Genomic DNA, 19973 nt, shown 5'->3' with positions numbered 1-19973 from the left:
ATTGGAGATGCCTTAAAGAGCTAAAAACGTTTTCTGACAACTTTTCATGATTTTGATAAACTTTCAAGAAGAAAAATGCTTGAATTTTAGTAAAAACACGTGACCCTTTTTTAATACGATGATATAAAACCAAAATGATTTTATACAAACTAAATTAGGAGACCACATATTTATGTATCATGAGATGTGCTCAATAGTTCACGTGATAATCAACATCTAAATGATGTGACATGTACATATCATTTACTATTACACTAACATGATATACAAAAATACGATCTCTCTAACATTTTCATTTTAAACCGCTTAGGGATTTTTCATACAAATTAAAGTTCTTAATTCATGAACCTACAGAAGAATGTTTAGCCGCCATGCTGCTTGTTAACCAACAAAATATGTGAGTCAAACCTTTCATTCATGACCCTATAACAAGCACCACCCATTTTGCTTCAGCAGCAGGAGACAAAAGCCATTGCTGTTGGAGGGACAACAAAAATATAAAGTTGAATATCAGAGTGCGCAACGAACAAGATTAACAAATAATAAGAATATTATTAAACAAACTGAGAATGTTGAAACAGTTACAAAACTCTAAGAGACTACATTGTGGCTAACTTGATCTCTAATGAATAACAAAGCACCCTATTTATAATAAACTAATGTTAATCTCTAACAAAACCTAATTCTAACGGGCTAAGCCCATAAAACAAAACATTCAAATAAAACAAAATACTAATATTTTCCAACAAAATATAATGCAGAAAATATCAATATTTTCTGGTGAGAAATATGTAGAGGACCAGAAAACCTAAAACGTTTGCAGCATGATGGTCATTAAACTTATATTTTTGCAACATTTGGTAACCATGGCCATTAACATTCAATCTTCTCATCACAGCTCAGCTCAGCTACCTTATTATAGTCGTTGTTTATAAAGAAAAGTCAACATTATTATCGTTTATTAATTTGTTTTTGTTTCATTCACTTTGCTCTCCTTTCAAAGAAGATTGGTGCTCAATAATTAAGAATGAGAATCTTCTTTGTGAGGATCTCAGAAATCTTCCAATCACATCCGTTCATTGTACATCATACGGTCAGAAATTATTGTAATTTTTATATTTAAAATTGAATATACCGGACGAAAACTAACTGCACAATATACGATGAATGGACGTGATTGGAGGATCTATGGGATCCTTTCAAACAGGAACCAGAGAGAATCCTCATTCAATAATTAATTAAGAAGGATTGAAAGGTTTAATTAGAAATGACCAAAAATGACTTGTTCATATGAAGTTTCTCAGAGTGGCTGTTTCAAGGCCTTTTTTCTGTGTGAATGTCAACTTAAATACTTGGAAACGACGAAGTACCAATATATCTATTGTGAAGAAGGTTTTTCCTTTTTCTTTTTGCTCAAAAGAAACTTAATTGGAGCTAAAGGAAAGAGAGGACGAGATTAATCCCTATAATGCTTAAAAGGGAACGAAATTAGAATAGTCTACATATTTCCGCATTTCCGCCACAAAGATGAATCCTTTCTACTTTTTGGTGAAGTTTCTCCAAGTTCGTTTCCTTTTGGTGGTGTTAGTCACAGTGATTGATCCTTTTTCTTTCAGATTATTCCCCATTTCCACCACTTTCGTCACAATACCAAAAGGGAACGAACTCTAACATATATAATCCATACATCATTTGTGTATATATTTGTTATCAATATGACTCTACATGCAAAAGTTGGGTCAATTGAGTGCTACCTGGAAAAAATATATTAGTTTGATAGTTCAACTGATAGAGGGCCAACATCGTAACACTCACTGTTATGTGAATATATCGTTGTATTAAAAAAAAAAATTTTAAAAAAGAGAGAGAGGAGTAAGTCACCCCGCAGAAAATAGGGGATATTTGGCTAATGCAAAAGGAAGTAGGAGAAAAGGAGAAAAAAACAAGATAAATTTGACAAAATTCATGAGTGCATATGTCTCAGTAATGATCTGGTTTTAAATACAATTTAACAACATTGAGTCACACTCAGAAACAAAATACAACAGAAAGTACAAGGATTAAGGGTAATTGTTGTCCATCATACTACATTGTTCATCCAATCAGTTCAAGTTATTCAATGCCAAACAATTTCTCCACTGCCATGCACATCGGGAATCCTCCACCACTTCCAACCTCTCATGATCCACAATTCGATTTGAAGTTCAAAACTTCAATCCTCGAAGAGATCTGTTAATCAAACACGAGATCATCTTACATTGTTATGTATCTGATATGATTAATTTGATAAGAGAATGTTGTTAACACACCAAAACAATACCTTCATAATCTGACAGATCTTCGTTATTGGACATGAGATTGTCTGACAGGCCTTCGTTATCTGATAGCCCTCCGTTATAGAACTCTACACAAAACCATGGAAAGTTTTTGAAGAAATCCATAAACTCTACTCTGACCATATGTATAAGTAATAGGTTAATAAGAAAGAACAAGAAAGAATTTGAATTGTTACCTGACTCGATTTCTTTGTAAAATATCGCATCCTCAATTAATACTTCATCATCATCTACCATGACAGGAGAAGATGGTAGGCTTCGTAGCCAATCTTGTGAGCACATCAAGGCCTGCACAAAGCTAGGAGGGTACGAGCTCCAGTACTTATTTAGAACACACCGTCTTGTGCTAAATGCAGACTCAGATGAAGCCATTGTAGATACGGGGATAGCAAAGACATCCCTCGCAATACGCGACAGCATTCCATACTTTGTGGAGTTTACTTTCCACCAATGCAGCATATCAAAGGTGTTGTCTGCTGTATTCTCACAACTGTCTGACAAATACCTATCCACCTCATTTCTTAACAGTAAACCTTTCTTTTCTTTGAACTCTAGAAACTTATTCATCCATTCGTAATGACACTGATCACCATTAGAAGCTTCGGTGCAACTAGGAGTGGAATCTGATGCACTATAAACCTCGTAAAGACGAAACAAAAGCTCTTTGACCCCTTTCTCCATCTCTTCAACCATGGAATCACCATATATCTCACCAAAACAAAATGCCACATAATCCAACTTAAATCGTGGATCAAGCACAACTGAAACAATCAACAGCTTGTTGTCGTCAAGAGAACCCCAATATTTGTCATATTTTGTTTTGATACTAGTTGCCATTTTCCCCAAAAGTGAATCTTGACTTTGGCTCAATGTTGTCAACTTAGATCGAAGTGAACACATTGTATCAAAACAGATATTGGAAGTGACACCTGAAGCACCAAACTTCAAGGTTGCATCATAAAAAATCTTCAAAAACCAAACAAAAGCCCGAACATTTTCCCAATCATCAACTGTAGGTGGACCTATCATTTTTAACCCACTCTCATCCTCCAAGAAATGGCTACCATAATCTTCATCACCTTCTTCTAGCTTCTCAAAAGCCTTTTGGAACTTTAAGGCATCTCTCAACATCAAATAGGTGGTATTCCACCTAGTAGGAACATCCAAAACCATAAGACCTTTACATTCAATTTTTTCGTGCTTAATACATGCTTCAAATTTCAATAACCCTTCAGGAGACGAACTTACATATTTCACAGCATTGCGAATACTATCAATTGATTCATGCACATCTATCAAGCTCTCGTGCACAATCGAGTTCACAATATGTGTATAGCATCGCATGTGTAAACATTCACCATCTAACAAATTCCCAGTAAAATTTTTCAACTTCATTTTCATAGAGTTCAGAGCCGCATCATTTGCATCCTCAACAGAAACTGTCAACACTCTTTCTATACCCCAATCAACTAAACACGATGCAATGACTTCTCCAACTGTCTCCTCATTATCATTAGGTACTTCACAAAAGTTCAACATTTTCTTATGAAGTTCCCATTCGCTGTCAATAAAATGGACCTTCAGAGCCATGTACTTGGTCTGTTGCATAGAAGTCCATGTTTGGGTAGTAAGGCAGACCCTCTGCGAATCTTCAAACAACAAGCTTTTCAGTTGCTTCTTCTGATCCAAATAAAGCTGGTATGCATCTCGAGCAAGTGTTACTGGAGATGGGATATCAAAATCAGGACGAAGTAATTTCATAAAAACTTGAACCGATTTTCTCTCTACAAAGGTAAAAGGCAACTCGTCGATAATCATCATCTTACTGCATGCTCTGATATATTCTGCTATACTTAACCACCCTTCCAAAGAATTCTCACCAGAACAACTTGGAACTTGGCTAGTTTCAAGACTCGGGTTCTCTTTCCTTTTGTGCTCTGATCTATGCGGGTTATTTTCACAGTCATCAGTCAAATGATTCCATAAAATACTATCTCCGTGCTTGATATTATCCACACTGAATTCCTCCCCACAGTAATTGCATTCATATCTAGGCTCGATAAGGCCATCATTTTCGAGTTTAATGAAGTGATCCCATACAGTTGGCAGTGGTCCAGGTTGTTTTCCCTTAACGCCCGCACTGAATTTAGGAACTGGTGGAAGCTGGTTAGTTTGGGAAGTTTCAACAGGATTAGGATGAGGAGTTGAATCATTTGGTAGTGATCCAGGTTGTTTTCCCTTGACGCCCGCACTGAATTTAGGAACTGGTGGAAGCTGGTTAGTTCGGGAAGTTTCAACAGAATTAGGACGAGGAGTTGAATCATTTGGTAGTGATCCAGGTTGTTTTCCCTTAACGCCCGGACTGAATTTAGGAACTGGTGGAGGCTGGTTAGTTCGGGGAGTTTCAACAGAATTAGGATGCGGAGTTGAATCATCATCCATCTCAACCCTATGAATCAAATTGAGTCTGAAAATATAAATTAGAACATTGCAGTAACAATCAACACAGCATCAAAAGTATCAAATAATTCTCACAAATAACCTCAAAGCATCAGAAATTGCAAGGAATCGGAGACCCATAAAATCAAAATTGGGAACTGAAAGTATATTAGTTAAATACAACATATATTTGTCTGCCTAATGCTACAGAAAAAATACACACTCAGAATATTTAGTATCCAAACTGCTAAGAGTCCCTTACCTTAGCTCACAAAAGGGGCACAATATGTGGCCCACTCCACAATGTACTTCCACGTTATTAGAACCCTACCTATAGAAAGGATTTGGTGATGCTAAAATTTGGTGGTTCTTCAACTATTTCTAATCTAAATAATAGAAAATGAGGTATAATCGGCTACAAATCTCAACACTCATGTATGTATATGTATATATATGTGGTTTTCTAGGATATTGAGTGCAGTGGCGTTCTAGGATTCATACAGCCGACCCCACTTCGTGAGATAAGGGTTTGTTGTTCTTGTTGGATGTGACTTGTTAAATGACAATATGAACTAGTCGCAACCAGCCTATGATGACAAAACTTTCCCAAGGCATGAATCTGGGGATCAATATACATGTCAATGTCATCACTATTTTCTGGTAATTCTCAACTTATATGCCACAGGTAGACTTGCAATTCTAAGAAATGGAAAGTTGCAAATACCCATCACCCAATTTACATATTTATGCTTTTATCACTCACACACCCTAACAAAAAAATATACAAAAATAAAAATTCTCCATTTGGGCATGGACAAAAATCATCAAACTTGCTAGGTAACCAAAAAGAATTATCCTTTTCATTACACACAAATAAAGTTCCAGTTAGGGCACAAAATCTTCCAAAGTTTCTATGTTTTTTTCCCTTCTATATGGTGACAATAAAAAAATAATTATGGTAGAAGGAGAAATTACCCAGAAATGGGGTGCATTGGAAGATAAACTCACCGGTTCCAGCTCTCAGGCTGCACAGTGCAGACCAAGTTTCGAGCTTTTGAGGTGAGAGAAATGAAAGGGCGAAGAAAGCCTGCTGCAGTCTGCAGAAATTATAAGGGTTTAAAGACCCCGCCTTTTTTTTTCTTTTCCCCCCAAGTTCCAAATTTCCGATTCTTATTATTTTGGGCTAACTTTATTTTACGCCTTCAAATTTAAGGTAATTTTTAAAAGAGTAAATTCTAATAATAATTCTTTAATTTTAATTAAATTGAAATAATAATTTTATAATTAAAAATTCATTATTATTGGTCCTTTAATTCATTAAAATGTGTAGTTATGGTCTTTTTTGTCAATTTCGTTATAATTTTGTCAAAATAAATTATGTTGGAAGAAATATTTCTACAATTGGGTCCCTCAACTCATCAAAACGTGTAGCTATGATCATTTTCGTCAAATTCGTCAGAATTTTGTCAAAATAAATTGTAACTATGATCCCTTAACTTTAACTCAATTGAAGCAATGATCCCTCAACTAAAAATTCATTACCATTGGTCCCTCAACTTTAATTCAACTAGAGAAATGGTCTCTTAACTTCAACCCAATTATAGCAACGGTTCTTCCAACATAACTCGTTTTGACAAAAATTTTGACGTAGTTGACGAAAATAACCATAATTATGTTAGAATGATCATTGCTACAATTGGGTTAAAGTTGAGCGACCATTTTGAGGGACAGTTTCTCTAGTTTGATTAAGTTGAGGGATCAATGGTAATAAATTTTAAGTTGAGGGACTATAGATGCACATTTTAATGAGTTGAGGGACCAATGATAATGAAATTGTAGTTGAGGGACCATTACTCAAATTGAGTTAAAGTTAAGAGACCATTGTTACAATTTACTCTTTTTAAAATGAGTCATAAGATTTTAAATTTCTCACATTGTCTTATACAATTTTGAATTTGTATCTATTGACACATTTTATATATTTGAACTTCTATTTAATTAAATTGAAGAGTATTTAAGTTAATGTGATGCAAATGTGGCTTACATGTCAACTTAATTATGAGTTTTATGCTCACTATTCAATCATTTTAATGAAGATTCAAATAATTTATTTGACAAAATATGTAAATTGATTCAATTTTAAAACCTTAGAAAATAATGTGAAAAAATTGAAACTTCATAGACCATTTTGAACCTCACCACAACATGGAGGCTGTATAATATAATCGGTCCTTCTTTTTTTTTTAAAATACAGTGGTACATTTATACTAAGGTGATGAATTTGGCAAAGACATGGAAGCTTTTGATATCAAATTTGTAATTCACGATATTTAATTTTAAGACGTTTTACAATAAGAACGTCATCAGACTGTAACAGTGAGTGATCTCATTTTGATTTATTTGGTTACAAAATATATCAAATTACAATTTTATTTGTGACGGTCACGTGATCATCAGAGCTTTAAAATACAGTCCAGTCCAAAATAAGTTGCTTCAGAGTTCCTTTGACTTGATCATCCAAATTTCCATGGATGAAGCACAACCTCCTACTCCTACTCCGGTAATGCCCCTCCCTCTCCCTCTCTCTCTCTCTCTCTCTCTCTCTCTCTCTCTCTCTCTCTCTCTCTCTCTCTCTCTCATCCGATGGATCGAATTTGTACGGAAGGGAAGTCTGATTGTAATTTGTGAATGGGTGGGTAGTTTCTGAAGGTGAAATGTCAGAGTTCAGGGATGACACGGCGGTTCGCGATGGGGACGGAGGCAGGATTCGCAGTCTCACTGATAAACAAGAAATTGGGTGCGGGGGACCCACTTGCTGTGCACATTGAAGCCGTCAAAGAAGGTGAGGAGCCCATCAGTTTCGGCCCCAGCTCCGCCCTCGTCGACTACGGCAGTGGCTGGCGGTTGCAGACCGTTACCCAGCTGGATTCTCCTGGTAATTCGCTCTTCTCTTCAATCACTCAGATCCAAGTTTTTTACTTTTTGTATTTTTGAGAAAATTGGAGCATTGGTTCTGAACTATGAGAGAATTTTCAGTGTAACTGAAACACGGAATGGTACACCACGTGTCACTATACGATGATAAATAAAGTTAATAACTTAAAATATACAATTTCCCACCATTTATATAAAAACACGGGTGGATCATCCACGTTCACGTCACAATGAAAAATTTCTGAACTATGACCGTATTGTAGGCTTGTAGCTTTCTTCAATAAAGTGGCCGTGACCCTTGTAACTTTAGGATAATTGGAGCAGTGGATCCTGAACTATAATCGAATTGTAGCTTTCGTAATCCACTAAAATCGGTATAGGTATCTGAATTTAACGAAATGCATAGCATTAGTCTTTGATGCCAACTTCGTAAGAATTTTGTAAATGAAGTCCACATGAGCCCCTTTCAAGAAGTAAATCGGCAACTGCGCCGAGGGCCAACTTTGACAGAAATTCTTGCAGAGTTGGCGTGAAGGACAATTGCTCCACGTTGTGTCAAATTTAAAATTGGATATTCAATTCAGGGCTGTAACTAAAATGCGGTACCAATGCTTCAATTTACTCTGTATTTTCTTTCATTTTTTGGGTACGTTAAAATGATTAAATTGTGGGTTGTAATGACTTTTTGTCTTTGCGTAAGTACAGAGTTTGGAGGTGGAGAAGGGGTTGTAAGGCCAATGGCAATGCCAGTTCCTGCTGTAACGGTAAGTTTTTGTACATCTTTTTTGTGTATGTTAAGTGAGTTAAGAATTCTGTTTCGGGTATATTGTATGTATGAGTTTGAACTGGACATTTGTTTATAGTGATTATGAAAGGAAATATTCAACCTTTTTTTGTGTATTCAAGCGATATTATACTTTAAGTTCAAACTCAGGTGAATAGGAGCCAATAGCCAATAGGGCTGTGCCCACATAACAACAACAACAACAAAGCCTTTTCCCACTAAGTGGGGTCGGCTAAGGGCTGTGCCCACATCTGCAAAGAAAATCAAACTTTAATAATACGAATTCTGTTGGCTAAGAAACAAGTCAGTGGCTTCATTGGATGACTTTGTGGAACTTTCTAGGTTGTAAATAGATTTTTGGCAAAGCCCTTACTTTTGTCAAGAATCAAGAGAGAGAGAGAGGTGCGACAGGAAGAAAACATGGGACTAAAACCAAGACTAGATATATACTTTAGGTAGTTTCCATGATTTGGAAGCTCAGTTTCACGGGCCCATTAAGGTATTAGAGTGTGCATGGAAGCATCTTGGTGATAAAATCCAGTTCTGTCCAAGAATTAGTCTCGACTCTTCAGCTTAAACCCAGTGTTGTCCATTACGTTGTTGAGGAAAGAGATATAGATAATAGAAGAAAGGATTAATCTATATTTTAGATTTCTAGGCCATGTCTTGGATAGCAAGGGTTTTGATGGGAGGTGGAGGATGTGGATTGAAGGGTGTTTAAGTTCAGTGAACTGTGTCATTTCAGATGGGAGGATAATGGTGAGGCAGGGCGATCCATTGTCGTGGTTTCTTTTAAGTTGTAGTCAATGTACTAAGTCGATTGTTTTGAGGGAAAACTTGTCTCATTTCAAGTTCACAGCTTGGCCGTGATTATTTAACTTTCGCAAGTGAATGTGCAGACAACTCAGAAAGTAAGCCGAAAATGTGAATTCTGAAAATTATGTTCATAACTTCATATGCACTTCTAACCACCTAGTATTCATACTTCATAGGGTTGAAGTTTTGGTTTGCGCCCATGTAAAAATCCTTATTTGTGATGTGATGAGTGAAAACTTGCACTTGGATAGTTACCTTTCTTTTCTTCTCAACTGAAGTTTTTGCTTCACGAAAAGTAATATACGATGTTAAATGATTTAAAAAGGGTATCTGATGATGTACAATCAAATAAGCTATTAAGTGTAGCGTTCTACCTTTTTTAAGATTGGACGTTCTTTTATCAATTGTTGACGTTTTAGCTTGTATTAATATATGTTTATGATTTTCTGTAGCGTTCTGCCAAGTTACATGATCCAAAGAGGGTGTTGAAACCAGCAATCAGTTTTACATACATTGGAAAAATAGTATTAGCCTTTGTTATGATTTTTGTGCTTGGTGCAATATTCACGTTGGCTCTCGAGAACCTTCCTAGAATGATTTCTTTCATCAATTCATCTATGTAATTCCTTTTGTTATTCTTTGAACAGTGTTAAAGATTATTTATCTTATCTCAATCCTTTTGTATCAAAGAAACTAGAAATGAAAAAGAATAAAGGAAAAATACTTTTCGATATGTATTGTCTCCAACATAATGTATGATGTGGCACAAATAGTTTTCTCTACTTACTACATAGCAGAGCCGAAAGGTTAGCTGAATTACTGAACGTAAGTGTTTGTTTTGGGAAGTAGCAAACCGAGGACAAAAATCATAAACTTGAACAAATTCGGTGGTTGCAGGCCAAACTTTCACAGTTGAGTTCATCCATCAGCTGCCGAATACTGCAACTTAATCAAAATTGTATTTTGCAGCCACAGCATGATGCGTCTACTACAAGCAGTGGTGTTGCAATAGACAGCCTTTTGGACACCACAAATGAATTCATCACTGATGAGGTAAAAGACGTTCTGTTTTGTTTTAACTTGTTAGTGTTGTATGGTTGATTACAACAAATATACGTACTTTGGCAGGTATTCAAGAATCGAGAAGAATTGGTCAATTGGATTCGTGTACAAGGACGGAGTTGCGGTGTAGGGGTGGTCATCAAGAGGTCAGATGCTGCCGGAAAAAATAGATTACAACGAGCTAGAATTAATCTTTGTTGTGAGCATAGTGGATACTATACAAAGAAGTCTGATGTGGATTCAGATGGCCAAGCAGCGATGAGTTTCAATGCAGATATAGATCATCGGAAGAGAAAGCGCCCTAAGGCCACAGGTACGAAAAAGTGTGGTTGCCCGTTTCTATTGAAAGGTGTAAACATTGGTCCCGGAGATGAGTGGAAACTTGAGGTCGTATGTGGGGTGCATAACCATCCTTTCAGAGGAGGGTGTCTTGAAGGGCAGTCGTATTTAGGTACAGAAGAATATGTTGAATTTGAATGAGCATAGCCAGGATCAAATAAAACCCCTTTCATTATATCTTAAAACGTGCTTAATCAGTGCCTAACTCATAATATCATGCAATCTGCAGAGTTTGGTTCTCGAAAAGTATGGACTGATTGCTGTCCTTGCATTTCCTGTGCAAACTCAAGCTGCAAAATTTTCTGAGCCTTGAAAATTTTCATCGGCGTGAGCTTTTGGCACGTAAACTGCCTACTCGAATGAGTTGTGTGATCGGCCATAAAGTACGTAAACAACCACTCATGTTAGCAGCGATACAGTACAGCAACACGCGCCCGTGTCCGCCCTGAAAACGAAACAGTCTATGGCATTGTACAAGGGAAGAACATTTAGGTCTCGTTTGACACACCGTATAAGATACCGGATTGTATTATATAATCTTTGAGTCTTTGAGAGATTGAATAATCTTTGATGAAGCTCTCACATTCACGCGATTTTTCCCACAAAATTACCATGATGCCCATAATTATCCTAGGTCTTCACCATCGGAACCGGATATCTCCGGACCCAAAGGAACTGAGCCCAATGATCAAATGATCCGGGTCATTGAAATTTGATCCAACGGCTACAATTATTATAATTTTTAGATGGTCCCCTGTTTGTAGTTATTGGATCAAATTTCAATGGCTCAGATCATTTGATGAGTGGGCTCAGTTCCTTTAGGTATTGTTTGGTACGCAGACGGGACGGAACAAGACAGAACGAATGATGTAAATATTGAAAAAGATAAGGAGAAATTTTGTCATAAAATGTTATAAATTTGTGTTCAACGGATGTGGAACGGGTCGTTCCAGGGGGAAGAGGTAGAACGAAAAATCAGCCAAATTTCGTCCCATGGGACAACCTGTTCCACAGTTTTTAGGCGCACCAAACGTGGGACGGAACAGCTCGTCCCGTTCCATCCTACATACCAAACGATACCTTAGGTATCGTTTGGTATGCAGACTGGATGGGACGGAACAGAGAGGGAGCAAAGATGCCCTTGGATGGAAACAAGGAGGAAGAAGGAGACGGAGAGATTATAATTTTGCGTTCCACAGATGTGGAACGAGTCGTTCCAGGGGGTAAGGCGGAATGAAAATTCACCCAAAATTCGTCTCGTGGAACAGCGTGTTCCACCCGTTTTGGGCACACCAAACGTGGGACGGAACGCCTCGTCCCACTCTGTTCCGTCTCATCCCACGTACCAAACAGTACCTTAGGTCCGGAAGGGATCCGGTTCCTTCACCATCCTCATCCAAATATCTTTATTTTGTAGTTACTATGACGAAGTTCTCACATCTATACGATTTTCACTGCAAAATGATCAGGGACGAACCAATATGAGATATCTCATAACATGACAAAGTGGGCCTTATAAAATTCATATAAATTGTCAAATTATAGTTCAAACAATTTATGGCTTTGAAGATGACCTAGACCAGTTTATTGGACAAAAAAGTCAAATATGTGAGCAACACAGTTTTGAGATTTCACAAACGACAGAAAAGTGGCAGTTTTTTTCCTTGCATGCTCATTTTACATCTATCTATTTGTAAACACGAAATTCTCTGTAGCAAATAATAAGAGAACACGTGTACAAAATAAATTTGTATTAATTATTTGTTAGGGTTACAATTTCTGTTTACAAGTTTCCTTGGATTTTATCTTCAAAAGATATGTCGGTTGTTGATCTAAGGGTCGTGATGACTTGATCTCGGATGAACAATTGCCGTAAGGTTTTGGCTCTTGGCTATTTGAAGGATCGGCACGGGTAGTACTTGATGATTCTTCAAAGGAGGTTTGGTGAAGAACACAGAGAACTTTTCTGAATTCTTCTAATTTTGAGGATTTGGGTGCTTAAGCTTGGGTAGCGTCTAGGTAATTGAATGATTTATGGATCTCTTTCTTTTGCCTTGGAGCCTTGTATTTATAGACTTCCCAGATCTTGCCTACAAATGAATTTGGCCTTAATTGTGAGTTTGATTAATTGATGAAAGAATCAGGGCTTGATTTGTGGCTGGGTTCGTGATTTGTTTCCATCAATAAGTCAATTTTTTTAATTTAAATAAAATCAAATAATCAATTTTGTCCAATTTGGCATTTCTATTTGCTTTAATTTAAATTAATTAATTTGTTTAATTTAAATTAAAATCAAATATTAATTTCCGCCAATCGTTGACATGCATCCTTGATGACTTGTCTAGCCTTGATGAGTCATATGCCACATAAGCCCCTCACATGTCGAACTTTATTATGTTGGTGAACATTTATTTCACCGAAATTTCGATGTCTACACTATCTATATATAAACTATTTATTAACATAGCACACTTTGTCAATAAAACACTTATGAAAGGTAAGCTATTCTCTACTGGGTGGCAGCAGGGGCGAAGCTAGAAAACTATAGGAGAAGAAAACGCTCGACTCTGTCCGAGCCTTCCTCCTGTTCAAGGGCAATCAAGGATTTGAAAGGCAGTTGGGCTGAAATTTTGCATTAAAGAATTAAAATATATACGGTAAACGTTGAGCCTTTTAAATACTGATTTGGTACTGAGATGTTTTTTTATAAAGTAGGTATAAAAAAAGCTGAGCTCAAAAATATGTTTGATAAACATTTAAAAACAGCTTATTTTCACAGTTTTGGATAAAAAAAAAAACTGAAAAAAATGAAGCATAAAAAATAAGCTTATTCTCACATCACAGCAGAAGCATGTTTTTTTCAAGGCACAACAATACCAAACCAGCCCTAAGCCACACCGAGTAAAGCCCCATGTCGTGAAATATGCCACCATTATTTTTGGTATTTCTGGTATTGCCTCTCTCCTAAGAAAGGAGAGTGGAAACTTTGATTAATTGCGAAGTATTTACATTGCTCGAACACGTCCAGCATCAACAAAATAATAATTATACAATGGACTGATTTCTGTCCTTGCTGTAATAAGATTACAAACAACAAATAATCGGAATCAAAAGCACGCGATAAAAGGAAACTTCACGATCTCCAGATGACATGGTACACGATACAACGGACTCTGTTTGTCCTTGCATTTCCTGTACAAACTTAAGCTACTCAATTTCCTGAGCTCCGAAAGATTTCATCGACGTGAGCTACTGGCACGTAAACTGCATCCCCCAATGAGCTGTGCGATCGGCCATAAAATACGTAAATCACCACTCCTATTAGCAGCCATACAGCAACACGCGCCCAGGTGTCCGCCCTGAACACGAAACAATATATGGCATTGTATAAGGAACAGTTACAGACAACAGATTAGACACTGGGGCATTCAGCAGAAATCAAAAGGAAACTTCGTTTGCATTTTATAATCTCTACTTGGTTATGATAATATTGAAAGTGCTTCCCGGTGAAACCACAATACGAATTATCTCAATTCTGATAACATTAAAAGTGAAAATCTATCAGAAATGAAAACGACAAGGTAATTAACATTAAAAAGAACCGAAGTATTTGATTGGATAGTTACTCAAGATTAATCAGTAGGTAGACGTTGATGAGAATGCAGACAATAGGTAGCAATGGCACAAATGGGCATAAGAAACCTGAAAGGAAACCAATACATCACTGTTATCATATAGTCAAATAGTACTTTCCTCTATGAATACTAACCTAACCATTTAATCCATCCAACGTAACTAAACACGGGATGAAGATATTATTGAGTTTCTTATTATTGGTCTTAAAATTCTAATCGCTGCAAATGAAATCACGTTTTAAGTATTAGCTAGCTAAGCCTACAGTAACCAAATTAGATAACCAGCCTCGTGTGTTATATTCTTTTGAGGAAAAGCTGGCCACATCTACTAGAGCCAAGCCGATATATATGTGTGTGTTTGTGTGTGCATATCAATAACTAGTAATACACTTTACAAGTTCACCATTTACAGCGTGCAGACAAGGTTGCATCCCCTGAAGCCGTTAAGTGAAATTCGTACTACTGTAAAATTGTGAGCATACCTCCTGTGTGCCCAAAGGTGTGTCGTGCATCATCTTGATCAATACATGTGAGCACAATCAGACCTAATAAAAGAAGAATACCGCCACCCCCACATAATGTATAGCGAAGAAAGCTGAAATCGAAACCAAGAATATTTCTGTAGATTAAGGAACAGAGAATTAAACTATATTACTAAGAGAAAGTAAAACATAAAGCATACTAACGTAAATAAAAGAAAAGCAGAAGCAAAACCACAAATCTTGGCATATAAATTTTGGAATATAGAATTCCTCTAGAATTTGTTTTTGCAGCTAAAAATTGAATCATGCAACCAGAAAAATATCATTCTCAGAACTATGTCTAGGACCGAAATTCACCCACCTGGGGAGGGCCAAATCTGATGCTGAATATGTCAGAAGAAGCACGCCGACACATGTGAACATTATGGTCCAGCCAGCAACTTTACGCCTATTATCTTCACTTAACGTGTCTGTAATAATGAATACACAGTGAAAAAAACATTTCAGAAAAGGCCCGCATAACAGAAAAATAGAGCAGAAACTACGAAGAATATTTATAAGGTTATTTCTGACACAAATGTAAAGACACGTACATCTCATTGTCATACATACTTTATAGACATGCATAGGTACAAGGAAACATTCTCTTGCCTGACTGTGAATGTAGACTATTTATAAGGTTGTGCCTTGCCTGAATGTTGGGCCAGATTCAGATTATGGCAACATAGCTACGATAATAGGACATTTTTGTGTATGTGTGTGTTTCTGTATGACCTTTCTACTGTTGCAGTGGCTAAATATAGTATATGAGACTCTAAGGTCTTACAGTTAATAAGAGGCAGTTGCTTTCCGATCAGAGGAAGTTCAACCATGATATCCACTTTCTCAAGTAGAGGTTTGGTACTCTCCTCCGAAGAACTAACATTAATCTTAGTCTTAGGATTGTCCCCCTTGACCTCTTGAGAATTCCTTCCATGCCGCAACCACACTGAATCAATGGACTCGCGAAGAGATGAAGGCAAAGGCACCTCATCTGGTGGAACATATCTGATTATCAGTACAGATATTGCTACCATAGTGAATGCAACAAGTGTACCCACGCTAACCTGCACAACATAGGTAACTATCTAAGTCAGTCTAAACATCTACATTCACTATTTCAGAAAAAGGTGGATGTCAACATAAATAAGGGTTAAACACATCGATTTCCACCTCGAAGTGAGTTCCTTGAGTCGTTATCATGATCCAGAAAATAAAATCCTCAACGGTATCAGAATTTGTTAAAGGATATTAATATTATCGAGGATCCATTATTGTGGAAATACAAGAAAAGATTTCAAGGCTAGTTCACATGCAGGGGGAATCCCCCTTATAAAGAGAATGTCTTGTAAAGCACAAATAAAGCATTAACATTAAGAATACTCGCATGTCTTTTAGCAAAACAAAGAGTCAACAAGTTAGCCACCTTATAAAAAACAATGCCAGATTTTTCCGTGAAGGTCAACTTACCATTCCTGCCAACACTGAAACATCCATGAAGAAGGCCAAGACTGCAGAACAAATCCCAGTTGCTAATGTACTCTTGACAGGAGCCTGAGTTTTTTTATTAATATCCGCTAAAAATGGCGGCAACAATCCATCTCTAGACATTGCCATCAGGATTCGTGGCTAAGAAACACAAGAAAATATCTTCATCAGTGGTACAGTACAGGCGTTGTAAGGAATTCATGGACAATAAACAAGCAGACGAGACCTGAGACCATACATGATACATCTCCAAAAGGAGGAGATAAAAGGAAAAGGAAAGAGATCAGTGAATGATACCTGAGGAAGAATAGAGCCCATCAATGTTGAGCAGAGAGCAGTAACAGCTCCAACAGTTATCACATACCTTCAACCATAAGCAGGAAAATAACTTAGTTTCTCAAACAAATGTAACAAAAAGGCAATCCCCACAATATTATTCACTTACGCTGCCCACTGCATCCCATGACTAGCAAATGCACTGGAAATGGGTGTATCAGGATCCATTGCATAATAAGGCACTAAACCAACAATGACCATCGAAACCAACATATACAACGCACAGCAAATAGATAGTGAAGCACCAATACCGAGTGGCAAATCTCGTTGAGGATTCTTCACCTTTTGATAAACATGAAGGCATAATTCAGATTCTACACAAGTTAAAACATCTCCACAAAAATGATAAGATAGATATTTCGGATGACATATCAAGAACATATTTACCTCTTCAGCAGTGCTGGCAACTGAATCAAAACCAATGTATGCAAAGAAGACAGTTGCAGACCCAGCAAGCATACCATTCACCCCAAAGGGAAAGTACCTGTTACATGGATAAATAGGAAAGAAATTCAAATTTTATTTTTGAAAATTACATGAGTTGATATAGGAATAGGGATGCCAAATACCCAGTAGGAAGTTCATATCCAGTCCAGCCAGACTTGAAACCCAGATAAGTACCAGCTACTACAACAAATATCATTGCACATGCATTTGCTATCGTCACAATGCCTTGTGCTACTGTACTCTGCATAAATGAAGTGTTCCGTTAAAGAAAATAAAGAGAATATTTATGAACAGAAGAAAAAATATGTTTGCCAAGTTTAATGATTGATCTGATACACAAAAGAAAACAACCGAGATGTACGCATACCTCCTTTATTCCCACACACAAGAGCCCTGTAACAATAACTACTAGAATTGCTGCACATGGGTCAACCACCAGACCAAGTGCAGGAATATGTTGCCGGGCAATAAAAGCAGGCAGACTGCCCTCTCCTCCAAAAAGTAATGCCTTCAGAAAGAAAAACAAGCCCATTTAAAGATATATGTCCCATACTTCTCTTAAAAGATTGTCAGAGCATGCAGGAAGATCTTTTTATTTGAGCGGATATTATAATCTTTCTTCAAGAATACATAAATTAGATATTTATAAGAACTGTACCAGATTAGGTGATATGCCCCGAGCAACAGCTGAGCCACCAATTGTATATTCTAGAATCAAAGCCCAACCGACTAACCAAGCGACACTGCAAACAATGATAGTTTTATCATCACGAACTGATGTAAAAGAAAATTTTCAATGTAAATAGTTTTGTACAACTGTGCAAGCATGTATTGTTAAACAAGCATGATAACGTAATTCTTTTCTTTTCCAATTGCTATGCTCAACACTTTAATGACAAAGAAGGAATGAGAAATTACCCTTCTCCAATGCATATATATGTATAGTGGTAGGCACTCCCTGCAGAAGGGCACCGACTTGCAAGTTCAGCATAACAAAAGGCGGAAAGGGCTGCCGCAATTCCAGCTATTAGAAAGGAAATTGCTAGTGCTGGTCCAGAATGCTCTCTAGCAACTGTTCCAACAAGAATATAGACTCCTGCTCCAATCGTTGAGCCAACCCCTAATCAAAGTGTATGATAACCAACATTTACTTATATGACAAAGACAAAATAATTCATGATAAAAAAACAGAAGTTGCCGTTCCATTACTTCAGTACTGAAATGTGTGTATAAGGAACACTAAGCCATAAATATCCATTATGTAGAAACTGAGAAAATATCATATAGAAACTAGTAAGAATATTAGTCAACAATATTAAAATGCAAGGATTAGTGGTAAGTATTCTACAATGACGGGTGCACAGCTACAAGAAGAATCTTAAAACATACCATAAACCTGAAACTTAAAGTGAGGCAACGAACACACCAAAAGTGTTTTTTACTACATTTGACAGGAAAACTTAAAAGTGCTTCTAGTTTATATGAAAAGCACTTCTAGCCGGTGGCATTCCAGGAATTGTCTGGGAGGGGCGAAATTTAAAAGGGTGTAAAAGGTCCCAGAAAAATGCAGATAACCAAATCTTTTTGGATAGTAGATAAAATTAATGTCGTTCTTAATTTAGCAATACAAACAACTTACAATTGTTGCCGGCGAGGTTTCATATCATGAAAATGTCGCATAGTAGGCTCATTATCAATAAAATCAAAGACATCTCTCTTAATATAAACAACCATAACCATGAATGATTGATCACCCATTTCATCATTCCCTTTGATGAGTGATATATCATATATGAATATAGCAGAATATAGCTGGCAACCGAATATTCCATCAGCATCATCATCATCATCTCATCAAAAATTACAAAACAGATAACAAAATATATGATTTAAAAAAAAATAAGAGGGGGAAAGCAGCAAGTTTTTACCAACTGCAACAAGATGGGGAACAGTCAACTCCTTCGCCAATTGATGACCCCCTGACTTCACATTAACAGAATCCACCTGCTTCCGCCGTATCAAACTATTCCGACCGCCCCATGAACCGCCATTTCTTCCACCTTCTCCGCCGCCCCCTTCCCCATTTGAATCAACCAATAAACCCATCAAACAAACACCACAAAAAAACAAAAAAAAAAAAACAATTTTCTCCCGGAAAGCTCCAAACTTTGATCTTCCCACGCTGATTTTCCAAATTTTCCTTTGTCCGAACCAAAAATTACGAACTGGGTTTTTCTATTTCGATTGGCACTTTGACCCCAAAGTGTAAAATTCCACAATTTAATCTGAAAAATTGAAAATTTATGTACACTAAAATTCAACCTGCCGGCACACTCCCGGATACATAATATCTGATGCAGATTTCTGAGAATTTTGCACCGAAGGGGGAAGCTGGCAGATTAAAGGAAGGAAAGGGAGGATTTTTTTCCCCTTTTTTCCTTTTTTATTTTTCGTTTTATTTTTGTTTGGGTTGGTGTTGGTTGTTTGTGTAGATATCAATCACAAACAATCTGAGATTCTGAAGTTGGTGTTTTTTCTAATCTCTTTTTTTTTTTTCCTGTTTTTTTGGTTAACATATGGAGGGAATTGAATCAGTCAAAAAATAACAAGGAATTTGGATTTGGGTAGGTTTTGTTCCCACAATCCTATTGGATATGAAAAAGGCGGTGTAATGTTTATTCTATTTAGATTGCGTTGTCGGTCCACAAATAATTTATAATTCGATATCTAAGTTGTTATTTAATAAAGTTAAAGTTAAAGAACTATTAATTAAATTTAAAGTGAACATTATATATTGTAGCTCTTGTACATCCAAAGCAAGAAAATCCGACAAAGT

General features: G+C 36.8%; 3 protein-coding genes across 11 annotated transcripts; 1 reads left to right on the top strand and 2 right to left on the bottom strand.

Moving 5' to 3' along the window:
- Positions 1 to 1952: 1952 nt before the first annotated feature.
- Positions 1953 to 5922, bottom strand: LOC126600095 (zinc finger BED domain-containing protein RICESLEEPER 2-like). 4 transcript variants are annotated; one of them, XM_050266628.1, is made up of 4 exons: positions 5751 to 5922; positions 2513 to 4803; positions 2321 to 2404; positions 1953 to 2229 (listed from the first exon to the last, which is right to left on the bottom strand). In XM_050266628.1, exons 1-4 carry the CDS (start codon positions 5765 to 5767, stop codon positions 2213 to 2215), a joined length of 2409 nt encoding a protein of 802 aa, XP_050122585.1. In that variant the 5' UTR covers positions 5768 to 5922; the 3' UTR covers positions 1953 to 2212. The 4 variants fall into 4 exon arrangements, with proteins under 4 accessions (XP_050122585.1, XP_050122587.1, XP_050122588.1 ...); XM_050266630.1 differs by having other exon boundaries at positions 5784 to 5922; XM_050266631.1 differs by having other exon boundaries at positions 2513 to 4785; positions 5784 to 5919.
- Positions 5923 to 7222: 1300 nt separating this feature from the next.
- LOC126600097 (uncharacterized) lies at positions 7223 to 11285 on the top strand. Of its 5 annotated transcripts, none has more exons than XM_050266635.1 (6): positions 7223 to 7335; positions 7476 to 7710; positions 8415 to 8473; positions 10279 to 10362; positions 10438 to 10822; positions 10940 to 11285. In XM_050266635.1, the coding sequence occupies exons 1-6, from the start codon at positions 7303 to 7305 to the stop codon at positions 11014 to 11016; spliced, it is 873 nt and encodes a 290-aa protein (XP_050122592.1). In that variant the 5' UTR covers positions 7223 to 7302; the 3' UTR covers positions 11017 to 11285. The 5 variants fall into 5 exon arrangements, with proteins under 5 accessions (XP_050122592.1, XP_050122594.1, XP_050122590.1 ...); XM_050266637.1 differs by having other exon boundaries at positions 10207 to 10362; positions 10438 to 10684; XM_050266633.1 differs by having other exon boundaries at positions 10207 to 10362.
- Positions 11286 to 13624: 2339 nt separating this feature from the next.
- On the bottom strand, positions 13625 to 19743 carry LOC126600092 (cationic amino acid transporter 2, vacuolar-like). 2 transcript variants are annotated; one of them, XM_050266622.1, is made up of 14 exons: positions 19066 to 19743; positions 18056 to 18257; positions 17796 to 17880; positions 17505 to 17645; positions 17260 to 17378; positions 17078 to 17174; positions 16800 to 16972; positions 16652 to 16718; positions 16337 to 16495; positions 15654 to 15933; positions 15189 to 15297; positions 14828 to 14964; positions 14337 to 14412; positions 13625 to 14069 (listed from the first exon to the last, which is right to left on the bottom strand). In XM_050266622.1, exons 1-14 carry the CDS (start codon positions 19241 to 19243, stop codon positions 13922 to 13924), a joined length of 1971 nt encoding a protein of 656 aa, XP_050122579.1. In that variant the 5' UTR covers positions 19244 to 19743; the 3' UTR covers positions 13625 to 13921. The 2 variants fall into 2 exon arrangements, with proteins under 2 accessions (XP_050122579.1, XP_050122580.1); XM_050266623.1 differs by having other exon boundaries at positions 14828 to 14940; positions 19066 to 19742.
- Positions 19744 to 19973: the final 230 nt, after the last annotated feature.

This window comes from Malus sylvestris, chromosome 14, assembly GCF_916048215.2.
Source record: "Malus sylvestris chromosome 14, drMalSylv7.2, whole genome shotgun sequence".
Taxonomy (NCBI): Eukaryota; Viridiplantae; Streptophyta; class Magnoliopsida; order Rosales; family Rosaceae; genus Malus; species Malus sylvestris.
The sequence above is the reverse complement of the archived record's forward strand: the minus strand, read 5'-3'. Positions and strand labels throughout refer to the sequence as shown.